We start from the raw sequence: 23585 nt of genomic DNA, 5'->3' as shown, positions 1-23585 counted from the left end.
TGACGCTCGGACCCTGGATTTAGGTGCAAGACCTGCATACATAACATTAGCGTACATACAAGGATACACATGATTCACAGCTTCTTCAAGGTTAAAGTTGGTCTGAGATCTGCTCTGAACAAGCAGGAAACTTTCCCAAAACATTCTGATAAGCTGTACTTTTCTTTCAGTGAGTGGTACAGACAATATTCATCCTTATTCTCTAGTGTTTGAAGATGAAAAGGAAAATATATGCTTTAACATAAGTTGAAGTCGTTCAAATAATTTTATATTTAGAAGGATAAATCTTGATTTAATAGCTTGATTGTAAATCACTCAAAATATATATATTGAAGCGGCAGTGGATTCCAGAATCCACCCCTTCACATTAATACGACAGTTATTTTAACGATAAATTGTCGACTAGTAGCAGCTGTGCCTTTTTAGTCAACTAGTCAACTAGTCTTGCACATCCCTAATCATTAAAAGTTTGAGATAGAATAGTTTGCAAAAGTGCAATCATAAACGCAACGAGGCAATCATAAAGCGAACTAGTCAGTAGATGAGTTTACCTGTTCAGCGTGAAGATGTTTTATATGTCCGACAACCTCTTTAGTCCCATTTAGCCACTTGTTAACAACTACCTTTTTCCAAGTCATGTAAAAGATTAAAAATAATGAGTTTACTGATGTATTTTGTCATAGAACAAAACAAAAAAATCTTAAGTTTGTATTAACCAAGGACTTTATATCAGGCATTAAACCAAAAATCTGTTTAAATATCCCATTGACTTCAGGACCATGGACCCAGAAGTGCAAAAAGCCTACTCGTTTCTGGGTTTTTGACTCAGTCCTGCAGCACTCCGTTAGACCGCATTTCTGTTATATGGTTCAAGTGACCCAATTCCCATTTTTTCCTCCCGTGTGGCGCAGATCGGATATGACCCATGAATGTGAAAGCAGGAAAAAAGCACATGGATTCCGATACATTCATATGTGGAAACAAACCTGATATGAATCGGATATGTGCATTTGCGTCTGCCATGTAAGTGGACAGATCGAATATTCCCGTCAATGCGAGTCGTTCATCATTGAAAAGGCGACAGTGGCGAATGACGTCAACTCCCCAACCACAGCTATTACAGCAGCGATCATTGCTACATTCGCATAGGCTGCAACAAGGGCTCTCCTCTTTTTGTCTTGCTGACTTTTAAAGACATTTAAAGCAAAAACTTGTATTATCATTTCATCTGCGTCCATTGCAGATCGCTCTATTTTTACTGTTTGGCCTCAGCTTTTCTGGGTCAGTACATCTACATGGGTTTGTTTTGCCAAGTGTACAGTATAAATGCAAATATTGGATATGGGTCACTTTTAAAAGATGTTAGCTGGTCGGTTAATATAGTCAACAAAAAATCGGTTATAGTCAACAAATCGGAATTGGGCATCAAGACCTGCAGTGTAAATGCAGGCTTACTGGCATGTATATGTACTTGTAGGGTATCCTAACCTTCTATAATTGCATGTCTGATAATGGTGAGCTAGTAAACTCCATCAGAGGAGATAATTGGGTTCTTTTCTAAGCACCAGCTTTTAAATGACTTCAACTTCACCGGAGAGACGTCTGCTCTGTGCACTGGAGCGTACGCACCAGATGTCAGACAGCCAAAGCTTGGGAGTCTTCTTACAACCAATCTGCAACCTCTTTAACAACATACAACCGACAGACAACAATGCAACTGTAAACGTTCCTGCTCAGTCACACAAAAAACGATAATTATATTAGCATTGGCACCATGGGATGATTTATTATCAGCGTGCACAGAAGTTATGTCTTCTGACACTTTAAATCCTCAAGATCTTTGTTGCCAGGGCGATTTAGATTTTTTTTTTTTATACTACTTTTGGCTTCTGCATTTAGCAATTCACCTTATAATACCTTATATTTTATCTGATTGTCAGAAGGAAAATATATGCACAATTCCCCCTGGGTGAGTTGTAGAAAAGTGAACGATTAACATGCTATTAATGTATGAGCTATTAGGTGTTGGATTTTAATTAGGGCATTTGCATGGGGAGATGATCCTCTGACCTTGCCCGGATTCACGAGTGTGCCAGCGATTCCCAGTTTTAATCCTGAATAATTTTGCCATGCTGCTCAGACACAGTGGGTCTCATTCAACAACCATGCATGAAATCTGCGTATGAATGTTTTCACGAACAAAACGTTATTAGTCAATAACTTTTGTTCTAAAATGTATTGTAAATTTACAAAAAACAAATGTAGGAACAACTGAAACCACTTAAGAACGAAAGATGAAAGGAAAGGGTGTGTGGAAAGCCCTTATATGGACATGGTTTGGGTGTGTTTTATGCAAATGACTAACCTTGTTTTCGTGGCCACTCATTTAGAATACTCCAAATTCATTAACATTAGAACGAGGTTAAGAATCGCTTTGAAGTTATTCAGCTCTGTGTTTGTGAGTAATATGTTCTGTAGAGATTTTGCTACATTTCCTCTCACCTGATCTGAACTTTAATCACACTCTCTAATCTGTGCTTTTTATAATCACTCTGGTCATTCTCTGGCTTGAACATATGACTGTATATGGGGGAACATGAACACGGTATGTTTCTTAAACAGGAAGTGACATGTCAAGTAATTGCTGCATCAGCATCATGTGGTCTGCATGTGAACAGGAAGTGGAAACAGTAGGACAGGAAGAACACATTGTCCTCTCGCTTCAGAGCCTGTCAGTTGTTGTGTGTATGTGTAAGAAGGCCATTGCTCCACTCATACCTTACCAGAATTAAATACATTATCAGTGTAATATTAGCCATTGATCACCCTTCTTTCAAGAAATCAGGACAGCATCATTGTGAAAAGCCATGTCAGCTGACCAACTTTGATTTCCTTCCATGAATCTCTGAATAGGAAAACAGTTATTTTGGCGAGGAGCGTTACCTGAGTAGAGATTTGGTGAAGTCAAGCTACCCACAAACATTTCCCTGTTAGTTTATGGCGAGGTCAGTTACTGGGTAAACACATTCCAGCACAGGGTGGGTCCATCTGTCTCTTTCTCTCTTACTCAGTTCTTCTATCTTCCACTCACTCACTTTCACTCACTTTATCTCTCACCTTCTCACACTCTCTTACCCACATAGTCTTTCTTTGTCTTTCTTTCTGTTTTCTCTCTATTTTGCTTCCGTAGTCACTGATATATCAGACACCACAGGTCTTGTCTTGATTTTAGTCTCACACTAATTGTTTAGGCATGTGATGTTTCCTTTTATCTGGTTTGCCTCCTTAACTTCAGGTTTTTACTAGGGCTGGGTATTGACACAATTTTCACAATTAGATTCGATTACTGTTCACATGCTTGCGATTCGATTACGATTTTGATTCGATTCAATATCGATTATTTTGGATATAGTTTTTCAGATACTGTAAATGGCAAATTTTCTAGAGGAAAAAAATCTCTCAACTAATGCTGTAAACTACACATAGGAGTCAGTTGGTACTACTATAATAATATTGAAGGTTAAATTAATACTTTAATTTAATTAAAGTATTTGTATACAAACACTTTAATTACACTCGATGCTTTTATTATAAATAAAGTTTTTAGTTACATAATCATATTTCTACTCCAATTCGTTTTTTTTTTAAATATAAACATTTAAATCACGGCTGTCATAACTGATTTATGCAAACATGCATTAAATATTGAAGAACATTAAAAATTATAATGAATATGTAACGGTGCATATATTTATCAGAATGCTGCTTTCAAGAGCACTTTTCTAGCTGACTAATGAGTTTATGGTCACTGAATATGTCTTTCTGAGGTAAATGTGACGTTACGTAGCTGTTTTATTGACGTCTTTCCGAGGTTGAAACACTGATTGAGCTATTACACGAGACATGATACGGATTTCGGTAAGTTGTACTGTATATTTTAACATACCTTCAGATGTTTAGTCATGTTTATTTCCCGCTTAAACTGGTATTAAAGCGGAGGAGAAGATGTTCACATGCGCTCCATACTGCCGCTTCTCTTTAACTGAGGCGCTAAAGCGATCTGTCATGCCACATTAAACGGCGGCAAAATGGTTTAAGATTGATGTCATTTGAATTCTGAGACTTTGCTTCATATCAAAAGTAACAGCACAAAAATTACTGCGATTTATTGAATGGGAGGCGCACTGCACATTCTGTTCGTTTATCAACTATAAACAGACTAGACTAATCGATTCTTGGGATTTAGGAAATAAAAAATTAAGGAATTGTTGATTTGTTACTCTAATTGATAGACTGACCAATGCCGTGCGATAAAATTCCACGAGGAGACAGCGAGTAAAGCGGCACCTGAGGCTTCCCATTTCTAGGATACGCATATTTCATTTCTGGACTGTAGTTATGAGACTTTCACAACATAAATCGGCACAATGCCAAATGATTTTGTCTCATTATAACAACGGAAACAGCTTAAAATACTAATAGTGTCTCTCTCAGTAAATGGGACACAGATTTTACTGATACTAGTAAAATCTATATATTGAATAATATTTTGAAATGTATATGCTATTGCGGGCTGATTCTTCAGATTAGAGAGAGAATGCATTCTTGCAACCGTCTCTAAAACATATATAAAGTCCATAAAGTAGGCGTTGTCGTAATTCATCAACACGAGTTCAGTAGCAATTGCTTGGCATAAATGTGCGCTATTCATTGATTGGGAATCACTTTGAAACAATCTGAACTGAAGTGCAGTTGCGCAAGCCTGTAGAACGTGCAACAGCGCTGCCTTTGTGAAATATCCATCGCGTCTCTGCAGCACACGTGGGAATGTCGGCAGGAGTAAACAGTTCTCACGCACAGATTTTCCACTAGTTATTCAATCGTGGATGGTTTCATTATCTCGGGTGGATAAAGTATAAGAGGATAAAAATAATACAAGGAAAAAATTGTCCCCAAATATGCTGGCCTAGTAAAGATATGTGTGGGATGCACTGCGGTTTCCTTTCTGTGATGTTAATTAATGGAGCTTGTCACAAAATTAATTGAAACTCGGTGTATAGGCAGGTTAGCAATCTCTTGTGTGCCATCTGAACTCTTGCTTTGGGTTGGTGCAATAGATCGTCTCTTTGTCTGCTCTTTTTCCTGTTGTGTTGGTTAGCAAACAGCGTTGCATTACTGCACACCCCCTTCTGGATTGGAGTGTGGATCGCCTGTGATTGACTGTATCCGGTGTCTGACTGTATGCACGGAACAGTGACGTCTGTACCGTGACTGTTTGGGATGAATACATGTACCGTTACACCCCTATTAAGCAGTAATTGTTTCATAAAAGCCTCCAAGTCCATGCTGTATTGTGATGACATGGTAAAGGTTTTAAATGGTGCATGTAGTTGTTATTATTAAAAAGATTAATATGAAGTGAGTTGTGCAATGTTGCAGTTTGATGAGTAGTTTGTGCTTTTCAAATGTTTGGGGTTGGTACAAGGATTTTTTTTTTTTTTTTTTAAGTCTCTTATAAGTTTCACCAAGACTGCATTTATTGGATTAAAAATATATTAAAATAGTAATATTTATAAAAAAAACAAAAAAACAAAAACAAAAAAACAGACAGTCATTAAAAATACTTTTTTATTCCTGTGATGTCAAAGTAAAATAGTATTTTCTTGTAAAACATTCTGTATTTTCAGTTTAAAAAAAAAAAAAGTCAAAAGAACAGCATTTATTATAAATGTCTTTGCTGTCACTTTTGATAATTTTAGTGTGTCCTTGCTGAATAAAAGCATTAATATCTTTCAAAAATAAAAGTCTTACTGTCCCCAAACATTTGAACGGTATGAATACTTTTCTGCAGACATGCTATGTCAGATGTTTTTGTGTGTACGTGTTTGTGGGTTTGTTGATGGCTTCCATTGATATGTGTTCAGAGGAAGTTTCAGCATTTTTGCTGGCAGTGATTTCTTAAGAGGAACTAAAGTATTGTGTAAACTCTCTAAACTCACACGCTCACCGACCTCATAAACGTACATATTTCTCTTTTCTTGCCGTACATTTATCACTGTGAGGAGACTGGCCTCTCGCCCAGTTTCTGACCCATTTTCCCCAAGCCCATCATCCACCTGCTCAGAGCATCATCACACGCACAACCCCAATACAACCACCAATGGCACAAGCACATCTCACACTTGTGGCTTTTCTCATTACTGAAACCAGATGCGGCATCTGCAGGCTCACCCGTTGTGTGAAGTTGATGCCAGAGTTCTCACCACCATCTAAAATGGCTTTCTCACACGCTACTCTTAAAGGTTAAATGTTGGCCTTAGGCACAGTTAGCTAACTTTCCATCTCAAACATTAAAACAAAACATTGGCGTTCTTTTGAAAGCTGCTCTTGTGTGGCAGCACTTTATTCAAATAAAAACCCTGTGAACAAATACAAGTAACCCAGTACACGTGGGATCAGGCCTGTGTTTCTCTTCATGTTTCTGTGGGTATGTGTGTCAGGGTCATTCATTAGGAAGTGCTGCCCAACATTGGTGTAAAAATCCATCTAGTGGTGTCCTGAATTATGATCTAAATGATGTTCAGTTATCCTGGTGATTTGGAGTAAATCTTTTTGTGTCATTTCTCAATAACTGGCTGTGATTCATATGTTATTGGACAGCTGTCTCAGAAAGCCCCTCCCCTAAGATGGCATCATAATGATGCTTTAGTGTTCTAGTGGCCAGTCGCTGTCTCTGATGCTTCTTGTCTGGCAAGTGTGTGACGTACTTTTTGCCTGATGAAATGAGGACCCCCTTTTTATAGAATGCAGGCTGAATAACAGGAGACCGTTCACCCACTTTGAGGTTGATCCCATTTACGAACAGCCAGGTTGTTTTTAAAGTTAACATTGAGTTGAAATGAGTTTCTTTTGTTATGGAATATTGTAGTCTTTATTTTAAAAGATTTATCAGTGTACATTTTTTTTTTAAAGCCCTGTCATAATCTTAAATCAGAATAACTTTGTGTGACATATATGCCGTTTACCGTATATATGTCACACAATAGAACTATCACACAGAAGAACTATCACAACTTCTGTTTGATGACAACTTTAACAATGACGTGAATATAAAATATGTGCATTTTAAATATGAGGAATATGTTTTGGTTCTCTGTTTGTATTCTGTGTGTACTGGCTAATTTTATTTTGTGACCAGTAAAGCGTCAATCACTAGAGATCTGATGAATTTTAGAAATACTATGGTTAGAAGTTCACCAAAAAATGTAAACTTTCTCATCATTTAATCTCCATCATGTCAATCAAATCTTATGACTTCATTGGACTTAGTTTACCCTTGTTTTGAGAGCTACACAATAAGGGGGCCGGGGCTAGGCGACCCAAGAACACTCCCAAGTGGGCTGCAAGTTGGCTTATATTTCTTAAAATAAAAGAAAACAAGGTTTTAAATTAGCCAAAACAGCTAAAAATCAAGATGTAGCTAAAATCATACTTTAATTTGTTCCCTTAATTTATTCCCCCAAAATACCTCATAGATTTTTTTAATTTATTTTTTTACTGCCTATTTTGGGGCATCATTAACTATGCACTGATTCAGGCTGTGGCCCCTTTAAATCTCGCGCTCCCTGCTCCCCTGATCAAGTGTTCTTATATAAAGTGTGTGTGTGTGTGTGTGTGTGTGTGTGTGTGTGTGTGTGTGTGTGTGTGTGTGTGTGTGTGTGTGTGTGTGTGTGTGTGTGTGTGTGTGTGTGTGTGTGTGTGTGTGTGTGTGTGTGTGTGTGTGTGTTTGAAAATGAGCAGCTTTGTCATTAAAGCAGAAAAATGCCAGAAACATTGTACATGCTTGTGTGTTTCCTACACAAAGCTAGTGTATGATTTCAGAAAAGGTGTAATATAGTGCAAAAGATGTATAATCAATTTTATGTGGCTGTTGTTATCTTTTTAGGAGCTTGACAACATCTTGTCAAGTGAATAATGTAAAAACATATTCATAGCACATTTACATAATTATTAAAGGTTATATTATGAGGCTGCTGAAGTATTATTACTGGTGCATTGGTTACAGGCAGTTTTGGGACCTTTGGGAAAGTTAGACGTTCAGCTTGAGGAAATTTGTTGAAGCCGGTTCTTGGTGGCCACGGTTACAGAATCCCAAACTCATGCCAATGGCCCGCAGCAGGTTGTGTGAATAATTTAGCACCTGGTCTAATCTTACCAAGGCCTTTCTGTTCATGCCCTTCAGAATTTATCACTGAATGCCTCGTGTCACCATAGGGGAAATACACACACACACACATACACAAAATTATATATATATATAATATATAATATATAATATATAATATATAATATATAATATATATATATATATATATAGAGGAAGTTACAGGTGACATCCCCAGAAGGGGGAAATGTTTTGGAGGGAATTTACCAGTGTACATGACATGCATTTCCATATGCAAACAGCCAGCGATTGTTAGTGCAGAAGTGCTGTGTTGGCGTGTTTGGATGTGCCTTTTGGGGGTTTCGAGGCAGCGTGTTTGTGTGAATGGTGTTTTGAACATCTGTTGCAGCTCAGGTGTCAGATGAACCGTCACCCGTTTCAGCACAGAGGGACGGCAGAGTAGATTTAGATGTTTTTTCCATACTTACACGTACTAAACGCTCCCTCCCATTCCACTGGCATAGAAACAGGTGCGTCTGTGAGTCTTTCTTAAAGCAATAGTCCACCCAAAAATGAGTGTTCCACAAAAGAGAGGATATCATGAGGTTTAGTAAATGAATTTTCGATATTTTGTGAATTGTTTCATTTAACCACCTAAATGAACTTCCTGTTAGTTATTAGCTGTTAGTTATAAATGGCATCATTAGATGGAAGAGATCAGGGGGTGGAAATAACAAAACGGATGCGTAAGAGAATCAGAGGCAGCATGTCCTCCAGTACACACACTCGGATCCCTAGAGAGCAAATCTGAGCAAGCTAACAGGGTAAATACAGGAAGGAAGCGGGCTTTCTAATGGGCAGCCCTTACACATGTTTACATTGCTCTTGGGCATTCAGATATCAAGTGTTCAAAGATCATGATGAGGCTGTGCACGGACCTATTCAAAGACACATTGGATCATCAGATGGTCATCCATTTGTCTTCAGCTCCTATGTTTTGTAATTTAGAGTTTGCTAATTATGAAGTTATGTGGAAAGAAAATGGACAATGTGTTGGGCAATTACACTAACATTCAAATGTTTGGAGTAAACAATAAGAACATTTGATTTCTTGATCATCAAATCATATCAGAATGATTTCTGAAGGATCATGTGACACTGAAGACTGGAGTAATGATGCTGAAAATTCAGCTTTGATCACAGGAATAAATTACATTTTAAATAATTTATATTATTACTGTTTTTACTGTATTTCGATCAAATAAATGTAGCCATGGTTGAGCATAAGAGACTTTGAACGTTTTCTCTTTTTTTAAATTTTCCTGGCAAAAACAGGAAACGTTTTTAGCAGTGTTACAATAAAATGAAGAGCTAAAGATGACATTAGGGATGTTGTTCACCAAAAAAGGAGCGAAACTAATTTTATAATTTGTAAACCATCCTTCTAGTCGATGCATTAATTTCAATAGTTTATGTAAGAACGCTTTGACTAATGATTTACAGAAATTCAGTTTTCTTTAACTAGGCCTTGGATGTGTAATTAATGATTTATGTATTGTATCATTCTAGTTCTGCTACAAAGTATGATGGGGAAAGCCTTTCGCCTCATGAAATGGCTAAATGTGCATTATTTTTCTGACAAGCTTCAACAGCAAACAAATACTTCCAAACTAAATTACAATAACTTAATCCTGACCCATATCAATTAGCTTCTATTAGCTTTTCTTTTAACTGACATTCTGCCAGCTCAAAAAGTCTAAACTCAATATAATCCTACAGTGAATTACAGCAGTCTAGTGCCGTTTATGTTGGCTCATTACCTAAATGCGATCATTCCGATGTGATTTGAAGGCAGCATTAGCTCGCCACTCTCTTTAAACTATCAGTCTCTTCCACCCCCGCATACACACATACCCCTCGTTCTCTCCCCACACAGATTTGGCGAGGTGCCAAGCAGTCTGAATTTGTCCTTGTCCTAGATCTGTGTGTAATAAGCAGGTTTGTAATGAAGAGTTACAGCGAGAGTGAGCAGAAAATCTAATTCACACTACAGGAGATTAACAACCTTTCCTTTATTTAATTAATCTGTTACCCTTTTCTTTTTCTCTCCCCTTTAGACGAGGCCTGAATCCTCCCCACAGAGTGAAGTCTATCTCCATGACGACTTTCACGCAACAGGAAATTGAATTTCTACAGAAGCATGGAAATGAGGTAATTGATGATGGCATAGTCAAAGTGCAGTGATGTTTTTATTGACACAGCGATTGTGTCGTCATCTCTGTGGACTGTTTGTGCTGATAGTTGGACGCCACCGAGTTTATGATTTACAATGTCACTGTCGCATGTTGATAAGATAATGGAATTTCTGGTATTTTTTTTTTTTTCTTGTTGAAAACGCCCTGCTTCAACAGCGAATTACATCAATAAAATAATGAGACAGTTGTTCTAAAAATAGAGTAGCCCTATGTGTATATATAGAGAGATATAGACAGACGGACAGATAGATCGATTGATCTGTTTTTCTCTAAGAGCTTCTTCTGACCACTTTTCATCTCCCCCTTCCTTTTCTCAACATTCCTGGGATTTTTCCCAGGTCTCGTGAGGCATGATTTACGAGGATGAGCTGGAAATGATGTTGCGTGCCGAGGAGACTCGACTTATTTGAGCGCTCTGTGTCTCATTACGCACACGCTATAATCCTCCATTTAAACCATGGTGAACTTCAGAATGATCGTGTGCACACATTTTGTTTTATGAAGTTGTTTTATGTGGGTCCAGTTCGAACCAGTCTGATCAGACAGCGGGTTTGGTGTATTAAAGTCTCGCAGCATCAGTCAATCTGAACTTATGATTTGGTTTTCGATGATGAGGGCATGTCACGCAAACTGTTGAAGTTGGCAGATCTTCAGTAATTTGTCCAGCTTAGTAAGTGACTGATGCATTGCTCCAAAAATATGCACACACTGCCTTATTGAACAACACAAGAAACACTCAAAATGTTGGGGTCTGTAAGAAATGTTTTTTTTTTTTTTTTTTTTTTTTTTAAATAAGTTTCTTGTGCTCATCAAGGTTGTATTTATTCGATCAAAAAATAAATTATATTGTGAAATATTATTACAATTTAAAATAACTTTTAATATATGTTAATATTTTTTTAAAATGTAATTTATTTTATATTTATGTAATTTTCAGCATAATTACTCCAGTTGTCAGTGTCGCATGATCCCTCAGAAATCATTCAATATGCTGATAAGAAATTCAGGATTTTTTGATAATAGAAAGAGCAGTATTTCTTTGAAACATTATAAATGTATTTTTATTGCAACAGTAACTGCATCCTTGCTGAATAAAAATATTAAGTTCTTTCCAAAAAAAACTTACTGATCCCAAACTTTTGAACAGTAGTTTATGTAAAGCGTTTTCACCTTCCTCTTAACAGCTGGTATGTTTTGCTGTTCTAACTATGCAAAGTTATATCACTATTTGTGTTTTATTTTTTGCATTTATCATTGTTTTTTTTTCCTGCTGTCTATGATCCCATGAGAAAAAGCCCACCAGTTGTCACAAAAACATGGTACTATAACTTAAACATGTCTTATGTCTTAAAATTAGGGCATAGGTGGAGTTTGGGGGGGGGGGCACTTAAACAGCTGCGCGTAACTGTTTTTTGGAGGACAAAAAGTTTTAAAAGTTTAGGTAGCTCTGTCTCAATAGTCTAACAGCACTCGTCAATGTCGAAATGAGTGAGATGGCCAATCAAATCAAAGAAGGCGGGTCTTACAGAAGACGAGGATGAATTCTAGTGCAACGCTTTAGTTTTATCTGAAAGAGTGCGTGGAAATTAACAGCTAAACATCAATATTAAACTGCGTGAACTCGTGTGAATGCTGAATGACCGAGAGTAATATCCAGGGATATTACTGGAATACAGGAAACAACTCAACTTTTACAAAAAAAATGTCTGTTTTGAATGTAAAATATGGCATAATTTACATTTGATTAATGTAACGCATAACTGAATGTGAGAAGACAAGAAACATTTTGCGTTTGTGACATATCAGATATCAGTAGAGTGAACTTATATTTTAAAACAAAATATTATTTGCAAATAGTTTAAATTGATCAGGCCTATTTATTTTACAATGTTTACTTTTATTTATTCCCTTAATCCTTTTAATACTTAATTATTTAATTCCTTTAAAACAACAAAAACTTACCATTGACCATTTATTGATTATTGGCCAAAAAACAAAAGTAATTATCAGTTTATTGGTATTTTGATAGTTTTGATCCCTAATGCTACAATAAAACTTTTGAACAAAAATGCATACTTTTTTTGATAGTATTCAGTATATACTGTACTGTGTACTTTGCAGTGGTCAGTTTAGTTAGTATTAGTACCATATAGTACCATTTTAGCTTTATTCTCATGGATGAGCCCAACCCGGCCTCTCCTGGATCAGCATGAGTTCATACAAAAACATAATGTTTGAGGGTCAAAGAGCCCTTCCTTGAGTGTCTGTAGGGCTTCTTATGAGAGTCAAGTGATAATGTGTGTCTTCACTCTGCAGTTGCTATACATAATTAATAAGCTGCTACCACTATTTCTTAAGGGGGTGTGTGTGTTTACACACACAAATGTGTGTCTGCATTGATTATTTCTAAATGGAGGCAGTGTCTTCACTGCTCTGAGAGGCTTTACACTCTCTCTCTCTCTCTCTCTCTCTCTCTCTCTCTCTCCTCTCTCCTCTCTCCTCTCCCTCTCTCTCTCTCTCTCTCTCTCTCTCTCTCTCTCTCACACACCGACAGCATGTCCTGCCTTAAGCTTTGCCTATTTATTTATCAGTTGTGAGATCTTGGTGTGTGCATGACTCACCAAGAAGAGTTTATTAACCCTCTGGAGTCTGAGGCTGATTTGGGGCCTGGAGAACTTTTGACATGCCCTGACATTTGTGCTTTTTTCAGTTGTTCATAAACATATTAATGGAAAAAGTGTCATTACACTGTATTCAGCACAAACTAGGCTACAATAATGTGTGAGGAACATGTATGTACATGTTTGTGTTTTTGAAGGAATAACATTTATGCGTGGTTGTTGAAAAAACAAAAAACTTAAGTCACTGAAATAAGGCCAAAAAAAGTATAATAAATCTGTGTTCATAAGACTTTAGGGTATTGGAGGTTGTAGACTAGAGTTTTTGCTTCAAAATTATGTAAAAATTATGCTGCCTACTCCTTCATATAAAACAATATATTGATTTAGTTTTTGTAAGACACTTTTTGCCAAGAAACACAGTATGCGAGGAGGCGTGAATCACCACTGAAAATGGGCCATTCTCACCTGAGAAGACAAAAGAATTGGATAGTAATGAGCTGAAATGACTTGCATATTAATGAGGCATTTCAGTCAGGTAGGCTGTGAAAAAAACCTTCTGTGATGTCTCAAGCTCATCATGATATATGAAACATACAGAAAAATATTATTACAATATAAAGTAATGGTTTTATATTATACTTTAAAATATAATGTATTTCTGTGATGCAAAGAGTCTGAATATAGGCTTTTAGTTTAAAAGCATGCACATTTGGAGAAATATTGGATTCTCATATGCTTATGTCAATTTTCTATACAGAGGAGTTATATTAACTTAATATTCATTGTCATTACTATGAGCGCTGGTGTTTTCAATTCATCCTTGAAGTCGGAGGGCGCTCTGTGCATTTTAGTCCACAAATTCATCTAAAAGAAGAAGAGGCTATTCCATGAATGGAGTTTCCAATACATACTGCAGCCGGAGGGCGCTAAAGAAACAAAAACTCATCTAAACTTCATCTGTAGAAGACAAGTAAACAGGAAGTAACTGCATGTCTTCTAGAGATCGCTAACCATGACTTTTACATCCAGATAAACACTTTTCAAGATAATAAATACACGATTGAGACGATGAATGCATGTATTGACTGAATTAGCGTCTGAATAGCGCTGGCTCCGTGGGCGTGGCCGCATTAGCAGATAATGAGCTGAATCACGGATTTCTGACATGGCTCTCTTTTCATACAGATTACATAAACAAAGAAGGTTTGTTTTCGATTTGACTTACATGATTTAAAACCTGACATCTTAACGTTTTTTTAGACATAAGTGTAATTTTTTTGTCATTAGTATTCACTAAGTTACAGTTCATTTTCTGAGAACTATCAGATTGGAGTTCGTTCAGAGGGAGAGGAGAGATCACGCATCATGTTAGTTTTCTTTATTTTACAAAAAGCACAACATTCTGTTTTTACTCTGAGTGTACACAAATGAAAGAAGATATTCCACAGATTAAAATGGTGTATAACTCTTAATTGTATGTGCAACATTGACAGAGTATTTTGAGTCTCTTTCACACTGATAAGAAAAAAACCACGGTGGTATCGCCGGCGATACCGTCAGACCTCAGAGTGTTAATGTTTTCTAAGATGTCGTCTTGAGATATTGGTTTCCTTCTTGAGAATGTGTGAGTGCATGTATTCAAAGCAAGACTTTCCTTAGTATGAATGCCTGCATTGTTTTTTTGGCTTTTTTTGCACACGTGAGGCAGTGGGAAAGAGATGCTGTCTAATAAACTGAGAAATAAAGGGACTGCGTTTCTCTAAAATCTATTGAAATCAAGTCTTTTTCATGTTTTCTGACATGGATGAATCTCTGTTTCACACGTTTATGGTATATTTGCTCTTTAAATGTCTGATCTTTTTCTCTCTTTGTGTGTGTGCTTTCATGCATATGAAGGCATGTAAACAGATATGGCTCGGCCTTTATGACGACAGAAACTTGGCCATCCCAGACTTCAGAGAACCTCAGAAGGTCAAAGAGTTTCTTCAGGACAAATACGAAAAGAAGCGATGGTGAGGAAGAGCACAGGCTGAAATGTTTATGTTTGATATTTGAGGAATCATGAACAGTCAGTCATTGTTATTAAAAACCAAACCCTTACACAAAGTGGGCTGTACATTATCCCTTTTATTACATGACTACATGGTACATACCAATTAAATAAGTTATATCATAAAATATTAATATAGCACATGTAAGTGATTCATATAATCTTGATTTGCACTTTATTGTATTTGAGGTGTCATAATGGTTAAGTATTACATGGTATTTCTGGAAACTTCCCCAGTGTTCACTGTACGCCTCAAAGATTGGATTTGCATAGGCAAATATTTTTCTTGGCATGATAAAGATAATAAATAAACGCATCACGGTGTATGTGGGCTCTGCTCATTTAAATGTCTTTCTCTCAATCTTTTCTCTCAGGTATGTTCCTCCAGAGCAGGCTAAGACTGTGGCGTCGGTTCATGCATCTAAATCTGGTTCATCTGCTAGCAGCACCAGCAGTACTCCAGAGGTCCGACCTCTCAAAACCTTACTGGAGGAATCAGTACCCAGTTTACACTTTAGCAAAAACACACCCAGCCAGGTAACACAACTGATATATACGCAACCGTTTAGTTTAGTTTTTTGGGGGGGTTTTTTAAGAAATTAGGCTGCTTTCATACTAGTTCTTTTGGTGCCCATCTGGGTCTGATTGGTGTCAGAGATTGTTTAGTTTGAATGAAGTTATCCTTCAGGTGTGCACCCACAAACCAGTAGTCTGCATAAAAATGGTGATCTGGGGTGCGATTCATGTGAACTCTGGTACAGTTTACTGCTGATATAATAAATAGATGCAAGTGCTTTGAAATCAAAACCACATTTTCAAAAACCAAAATATAAAAAGTGAGGTGAGCAACGCTATGCATTTTTCCGCCTTCTCCTGTGTCGTTGTGATGCAAACGCATCAAGGTTCGGATCCAAATAATGTAATGTGAACACAATCAAGTGGGGGGAACAATCGAACTTTGATTCGGACCAGGCAGTCGAACCAAGAGTAAAAGCTCCCTAATACTTTTATTCAGCAAGGATGTATTAAATTTATCAGAAGTGACATTTTTAATGTTACGAAATTGTTATATTATTTCACATTCCTTACCGACCCCAAATTATATTTGTGATTAAGATTACATTAATATTGGCCATCTTTACTTTCCTAATGAGAGTTTCCGGTCTTATTTTTGCCCTCTCAGTCTCCGGTTGTGTCACGTGCTCAGTTGGCCCAGCAGCAGTATCAGGACAGGAAGTTCGATCTGCTCAGCGAACTGGGTGGCGACATTTTTGCTGGTCCGCATTCTCAATCCACAGGCAACGCAAACTTTGCCAACTTTGCACATTTCAACAGTCATTCGGGTAAGAACACACTCACACTACAACAAACCATCCATTTAAAAATCAGTACTTGAAGGTTCAGGACAAACTCTGATGTGGTCTGGTTTCCCATCATCCTGCACTAGACTTATTGACAGTGTTGCCACGGCCACAAATCCCCTCATGAAATATAAAACCACTAATGCCACTGGTGTCTCTTGAGAATAATGGTCTTAAGTTGTATTGGTTAATGCCAGTAACCAGGTCCAGAGGTCTGTATGGCTGGATTGGAGCTAGCGCTTCTGGGTAGAGGTTTTCTGTTCATGTCATCTTTTTTTATTTTTTTTAATTTCTGTTTTAGCAGTTTTGTCCAATTCATCATTGTATCATTCCACTTTATATCAGTGTGTTCAACGTCTTCATACGCAACCAGCGTTTAAGTCAGCTTTTTTTTAAAGATTTTATTTTAACTGAAATGTGAGAATAAATTAATCTAAAGAATTCAATTATCTTCCATTTCCTGACCGAAAAGAAACTAAATTGACCTAAACGCTGGACACGTTCATCCCATAGTTTCATTCCTCATCCCATTTTCTGTTTGTGTTTGTATGTCTGGACCCCAACAGAGCAGAATGCGAATGCTAATGCAGACTTTGCCAATTTTGATGCGTTCAAAAGTTCTGCTGCTCCAACCGCAGCAGCATTTCCACCAGCTCCACAGGACTCATTTCAGCCCACACATCCAGGTATAACACAAACACAGCCAGGCACATGATTCATGAACATCCATTTAGCTCAAGCCTCCCCTTAAGAAATTAATCCTTGTCCATGTTGTGTTGTTTGAAATGTGATGGTGAAAGTCTTTCTGTCTCTTTTTTTCATTACTGATTGTTTACATTCTCGCTTCTCAGCCATTCCTTCTTTTTATCAGTGTTTTGTTTTAATTATACACTTAATTCTCTTTTAATAAAAAAAATTAGATTTTATTATTCTGTCATTTTTTTAGTTCCTCACTATATCAGCTTGGCTTATTTTCCTTCTGTTTTTAAATGAGCAATTTTATTTAGCAAGAATGTATTATATTGATCAAAATGTGACAGTAAAGACATTTATAAAGATTTCTATTTCAAATAAATGCTGTTCTTTTGAACTTTCTATTCATCAAATAATAATAAAAAATGTATCACAGTTTCCACAAAAATATTAAGCAGCACAACAGATTTCAACATTAATAATGAGCAGAGTAATTTCTGAAGAATGTGACACTAAAGAATTAATGATGCTGAAAATTCAGCTTTGCCATTTCAGGAATAAATAACATTATATTAGCATACAAAACCAGTTATTTTAAATTATAAAAATATTTCATACTGTTACTGTTTTTGATCAAAAAAATGCAGCCTGGATGAGCATATGAGGCTTCTTTCAAAAACATTAAAATTAACTTTTAATAATTTTTATTACTTTACTTTTTTCTTTCCTGCTTTTCTTAACATACCTGCGCTGTCATTCACTCATTTCCTGTGTACGTCAGTGTACAACAGTCTCCCATTTAGTCGAAGTGTGGGAGAGTTTACCTCAACGCTGCCTCCACTGGCCATGCACAGTAAGTCAAAGCTTGTGTGTATGTGTCTTGTGCACACACTAACCCCCCCTATTAATTTGCTGTTTGAAGTGGTTTTCCTGACGCTGTCAAATCCGATTTTCCTTATATAGCTCCTCAGGTATTCTCCTGAGATATCTCTGATTTGAAGGACACTCAATGTTCCCTCTAAGCTTTGTGCTTCTGTTGTTGCTCCTGTTTAGATGGAAAAAACATGGATAAAGCTGACCTGTATAGGGAAAATCTTGAATCCTGAGCTAACTGAATGTTTTGGGTCACATTCAGCACATACTCTTACTGTGAACAAAACACATTATTCTTGAGATTTCTTGAGATAAAACAAAATCATTTTAATAATAAAATAAAATAAAAATAATATTTATCATTTTAAAATTAATGTCATAAATTTAATTAAAACCGTAAAATTTGGCTATAAAGCAGCTCTGCAGAAAACTCTAAAATTAAAAAAATACTGTTGAATTAATTAATTTGAGTAAATTATGTAATTATTTATGTAATAATAATAATAATAATAATTCTTCTTCTTATTATTATTATTATTATTATTAATGCTTAAATGATTATTGTATAAATACTTATTTAAAAAATGTCCATGTTTTAAGTTTATGGTTCTGTTAAAAATCTCGGTCTGCCCAAAACAATCTGTTAATTAGCCTTTCTACTGTGTTGTTGCTCCACGACAACAAAACTTAGAGGGAACATTAATCTTTTCTCTCCCTCTGTCACATACTTGCTCATCCTTTCTTTTCCTTCCACAGGTAGCTCATCAGGACTAGTTAATGCCAACTTTGCGAACTTCGATAACTTCCCCAAATCGTGCAGTGCTGATTTTGCCTCGTTTAGCTCCACCCAGAGTAACTCTGTGGCGGAGGGGCATAAAGTGGACGCAGGCAGTGTCCCTGCGGATCGATACGCAGCCCTCGCCGACCTTGACAACATATTCAGCACCAAACCTGAGCAAGGTACATTTTCACATACTCACCCTGTCTAGGCATGAAATGACAATTTTTGAGCAAGACTCATTTTTCTAAACATTTAAAAGACTGTATTAAGGTGATGAGACAGGCAACGGACAGTTGGCAGCAACTAATCAGAGAGGAGCAAATCTATTGCCAACCCAATAAATACTTTTTTATAAACACTTGTTAGGCACTTTATTTCAACCTTTCAAATATTTTAATTTTTATTAAATATAAATGCCTTTCTGATCTGATTTTTGATAAGAAAAGGGAGAAGAGCGAGTTTGGCAAAAGGCGGATTCGAACCCACGTCGATCGCGTCAAAAGCTAAATTCACATGCCATTTGCCCTACAGCCTATGCTACTACAGAATATAAACAGAACGTGTCTTTTTAGAATTTAACTGAAAACATTTGTTTGCTAAATTACAGCCAACACACATTAAATTGGATGCCTGTTGTTATTTTAAGCGTTAAATGAGGTAAATTTCCTGTTTTGGGTTGACACATGACAACTTTTCAGCGTAAAAAGATATAAGTTCACTCTACTTTTCTTCGCTCCACTGCCATCGAGAGGCTGCCATCTTGTTTGAATTTTTTTAGAAATCTCCAAACCGGTCACGTGATCGACTGCTAGCATTCTGATTGGAGGATCTCAAAAAATTGCCCACGACCGATCTAAAGTATCCAGATATAAATTTGTTGCTCATTCTCAATTGGAAAGTGCCCAAGCAATATTACTCGGCAACATTGCTCAAAAAGTTGCCCTGTGTATCGTGACCTTTAGAGTCCTGTGCATTGAAGGGTTATTTCACCCAAAAATTAAAATTATCAAGCCCAAGAATGAGTGAAGATGGTCTGAATGAAAATGCATATTCACTCTCTGACAGCAAATGGCACTTACAGAAACGCAGCGGTTACCCCGGTAACACCTGTAAAACAAAGGAGCTGCCACCTTTTAGCATTTAAATGTTTCAAACAGCCATTCAGATGTTTGTATTCGCAATGGTGTTCATCACAGCACCAAATACTTAGACTTAATGCTATTTATTTTCAAATTTAAATATATTTATATGCTTTAATCTGGACTACTACAACATGCCCTAGGTTATGTTTGCATACGTTCTGATTCTGTTCATTCACACTTTAAAATAAGGCTTAATTAGTTAACATTAGTTAATTCATTAGTTAACATAAACGAACAATGAAAAATACTTCTAAAGCATTTATTAATCTTAATTTCAACATTTAATAACACTTTATTAGAATCAAAAGTTGTAACTATTATTTAATGGAGTTGAGCTAACATGAACGAACTGTTATTAAACCTTTTATAGTATGACAACAATTTTTTGGCAAATTATTTCGATATCGTGATAATACCATATATCATGATTAAAGCTTCAGCAATTATCTCTGCTAGCATGAATGCCAAAGTGCTTGGGTCCATGTGAACAAAGAATGGTTTAAAATAGCCAATTTCTGCCTCCCTCTGCAGGTACGAGTTCCGCCCCTCCATCAGCAGGTGTGGGTCCGCCCCCTCCACAGGCAGCTCTTTTGGGCGGCGATCGCTACTCTGCTCTAGCTGAACTGAACACTGTCTTTTGCTCCTCAGCACCAAATGTGAGCGGCTACAACGCTGCCACCACAACACAAGGGTGAGGCTATAAAGAGACATGTCTCTTTTCCTCTCATCGTCTATTTCTCGGTCGTGTTGAACTCTTTCTCTCATTCAGGTCTATGTTTGGATCCTCTACAGCCGTTCCTCCAGCTCAAGCACAACAGGGTTTACCCAGCATGCTTCAGGGTTTTACAGGTAAACGTCTTTCAGATCTGTTGGAGATTTCCATTCTGCCGCCTTCATCGTATTTCCTACAACTCGATTGCGTTTTCTAACAGGGCCTTCAACGAATCCATTCGTCGCTCCCGGGGCTCCGCAGGCCACTAACCCATTTCAGACCAATGGGAGAGGAGCAGCACCAGGAGTGGGCGTGGCCACAGCAGGTATCGGCGTAGCTGCTAAATCTTAGTTTATGAGTCGATCGGTCAAACTCTGCGTTTTCTTTGCAGAGAATCTTCTCTGAATTCACAGCAGACTTTGTCCTCGGTGTCGAAAGAGTTTAAGACAGGAGAAGCAGCTCTTGTTTTGTGTCTCATTATTTATTTAACACACCAGAGGGCTTTGTGAAGAGTTTTAAGTGGGTCAGATACCCCCAGTCTCCATGCTAGGAGCTAACAGCTTGAGATCGCTCACACACACACACACGCGCGATACAAAGGCACTGCAGAAGAGCTGCAGAGATTTCTATATCCCTGCGGCGAATAAATGTTCAGAGCGTGTGTTCGTGTTCCAGAGAGAGAAAGAAAACAGAGAAGACGTCTTCATTTAAATTTGATTTAGGAGATTTTTTTATATATATATAGGCCAAAAATGAGAACGGGACTGATGATTTTGTTTGGTTGTGTTCTTGACATGCTGTTCAGACATGTTAGGACCCCTGCAGGGTCAGGCTTACCCTGCAGCCCACTTTGGTATGTCCATCTCTCTCTTTCTCTCATTTTCTCCCTTATTTCTCTTCCTTTTCTGGGGCTTAGATTTGACATAGATTAGTAGGATAATATAAACATCACTGACCACAGTTCTGTGGTCATCCTGACATTTTGACCCCATTAAAGAAAGGTGTGCTTGTGTTGTCTTTCATCTGAGGTGGATGAACCCCAGATAATGTGTTGTCTTATTATCCTTTTGCATTGATATCCCATGTTCACATCAGTGGTCTCCAGCTGTCACAGAAAATTGACCAAATGCATATACTTTCAGTAGGCAATTAAAAATGATTTCATTAGATACAAAATATTAAACCAAGTGTCATCTGCAAACAAATGATGCTACTAAGAACTAACTTTTATACCCTTATAAAACTTATTAACTTGAGTTCAAAATCCAAAACTTGTCACGAAAATTGGAGTTAAGGAGAAGAAATAAGTTTAAGTAACTTAATGGGGGGGGCTGTCGTGTTTTTCAGTGTCCAGTCTTCAGTGTCACATGATCCTGTCACTTTTGATCAATTTCATTTTTGTATATCTGTTGGTTGTTCTTCTCTGAGGGCTGTGTATTGTTTCTTTCCTTCTTTTTCTGCTGTAGTGATTTGTCATGTTTTGTTATCTGCTCTACAGGTTTACTGCCAGAGATTTCTGTACTCGGGATAAAAAATTTTTTTTCTTTTCTTTTCTTTTTTTAAGTCAACATGATCCTATTTACTGTTCTTATTTTGAATGATTCCTTCAAATGATTCATCTTCTACATTTAAAATTAAAATGTAGTAACTTGCTCTGACTTTTAGGATTAGGGTTAGAAACCTGAGATGTTAACGCACAGCTCTTTGTATCCCGTAGCCTCTTTCGGTCCACCGTCCATGAGCATGCCGACTGGGTTTGGAAACACTGCTGCATACAACCTTCCCACCAGCTTCAGTGGAAACTTCCAGCAGGCGTTTCCTGGACAGCCGTTCAACCAGCCACACGCGTATCCCCAACAACCCAACGGTAAGGGCTCAGAAAAACTTGTTGCACAGATTTTAATGTCATTATATTGATTGTTTATAATTCAGTCCACCGTTATGCAGCTTTTTGTAGAATGATTCTGCTGTACTTTAGCAAAAAAGATTTTCACATGGTCACATTTTTTTGTAGTCACTTATTTGTTTTGTTAGGAGGTTTTGCTGCATTTGGTCAGGGTAAGGTCGCTCCTTTTGGACAGAACATGACGGGTCCTGGAATAACCAACAATCCCTTCCTGGTGAGTAAAAGAACACATTTTTGCAAGACTGCAATTTTTATTTTTTCATTCATTTTATTAATTATGTTTTTTATTTATATATATATATATTATATATATATATATATATATATATATATATGTCTACATTTCATTCCAAATGTTAATTTGAATTTTATTTATTTTGCAAAATATTTTTATTTTTGAAGTTAAGTATGTTATTTAGAATATATTAACAATTATAAATTGTAATGGATAATTTATATATTACAATTATATATTTTAAAACTACATTTTTATCCCAAATGTTCATTTGAGTCTCTTTATTTATTTTACAAAATATTTTTATTTTGAAGCTAAATCTGTTGTTTAGAATTTATTAACAATTATAAATTGTTATTAATTTATATATTAATTATATTTTAAGTCTACATTTTATCCCAAATGTTCATTCCAGTCTCTTTATCTATCTAATTAATTTATTTATTTTACAAAGTATTTGTATTTTGAAGCTAAATCTGTTATTTAGAATTTAATAATTATAAACTGTAACTAGTCATAAAAATATTATAATTATAATATTTATGTCTACATTTTATCCCAAATGTTCATTTGAGTCTTTATTTTTTACACAATATTTTTTTATTTCTAAGGTATATCTGTTATTTAGAATTCATTTATAATTATAATTAATATTTTAAATTATATATTGTATATCTATTGATAATTTATTATAAATTGTAATTAATAATATTATATAATTACATTTATTCTAAATGTTAATTTGACTCCTATTTGTATTTATTTGCTTATTTTACATAATCTTTATTAAAT

General features: G+C 36.4%; 1 protein-coding gene across 6 annotated transcripts in view; it reads left to right on the top strand.

Moving 5' to 3' along the window:
- agfg1a (ArfGAP with FG repeats 1a) overlaps window positions 1-23585 on the top strand; it is a 28473-nt gene that overhangs the window by 4511 nt on the left and 377 nt on the right. Inside the window, exons 2-13 of one of the 6 annotated variants that reach the window (XM_067365418.1) lie at window positions 10282-10375; window positions 14937-15052; window positions 15465-15627; window positions 16274-16433; window positions 17018-17137; window positions 17926-17997; window positions 18774-18977; window positions 20472-20631; window positions 20710-20789; window positions 20873-20977; window positions 22370-22519; window positions 22687-22772. In XM_067365418.1, the coding sequence (XP_067221519.1) occupies window positions 10282-10375; window positions 14937-15052; window positions 15465-15627; window positions 16274-16433; window positions 17018-17137; window positions 17926-17997; window positions 18774-18977; window positions 20472-20631; window positions 20710-20789; window positions 20873-20977; window positions 22370-22519; window positions 22687-22772 (1510 nt within the window). Of the gene's footprint in view, window positions 1-10281; window positions 10376-14936; window positions 15053-15464; window positions 15628-16273; window positions 16434-17017; window positions 17138-17925; window positions 17998-18773; window positions 18978-20471; window positions 20632-20709; window positions 20790-20872; window positions 20978-22369; window positions 22520-22666; window positions 22773-23585 lie in introns of those variants that run through there. The other 5 variants (XM_067365422.1, XM_067365421.1, XM_067365419.1 and 2 more) reach the window with 5 other exon arrangements.

The sequence above is a fragment of the Chanodichthys erythropterus genome, chromosome 17 (genome assembly GCF_024489055.1).
Source record: "Chanodichthys erythropterus isolate Z2021 chromosome 17, ASM2448905v1, whole genome shotgun sequence".
Lineage (NCBI taxonomy): Eukaryota > Metazoa > Chordata > Actinopteri > Cypriniformes > Xenocyprididae > Chanodichthys > Chanodichthys erythropterus.
The sequence above is the reverse complement of the archived record's forward strand: the minus strand, read 5'-3'. Positions and strand labels throughout refer to the sequence as shown.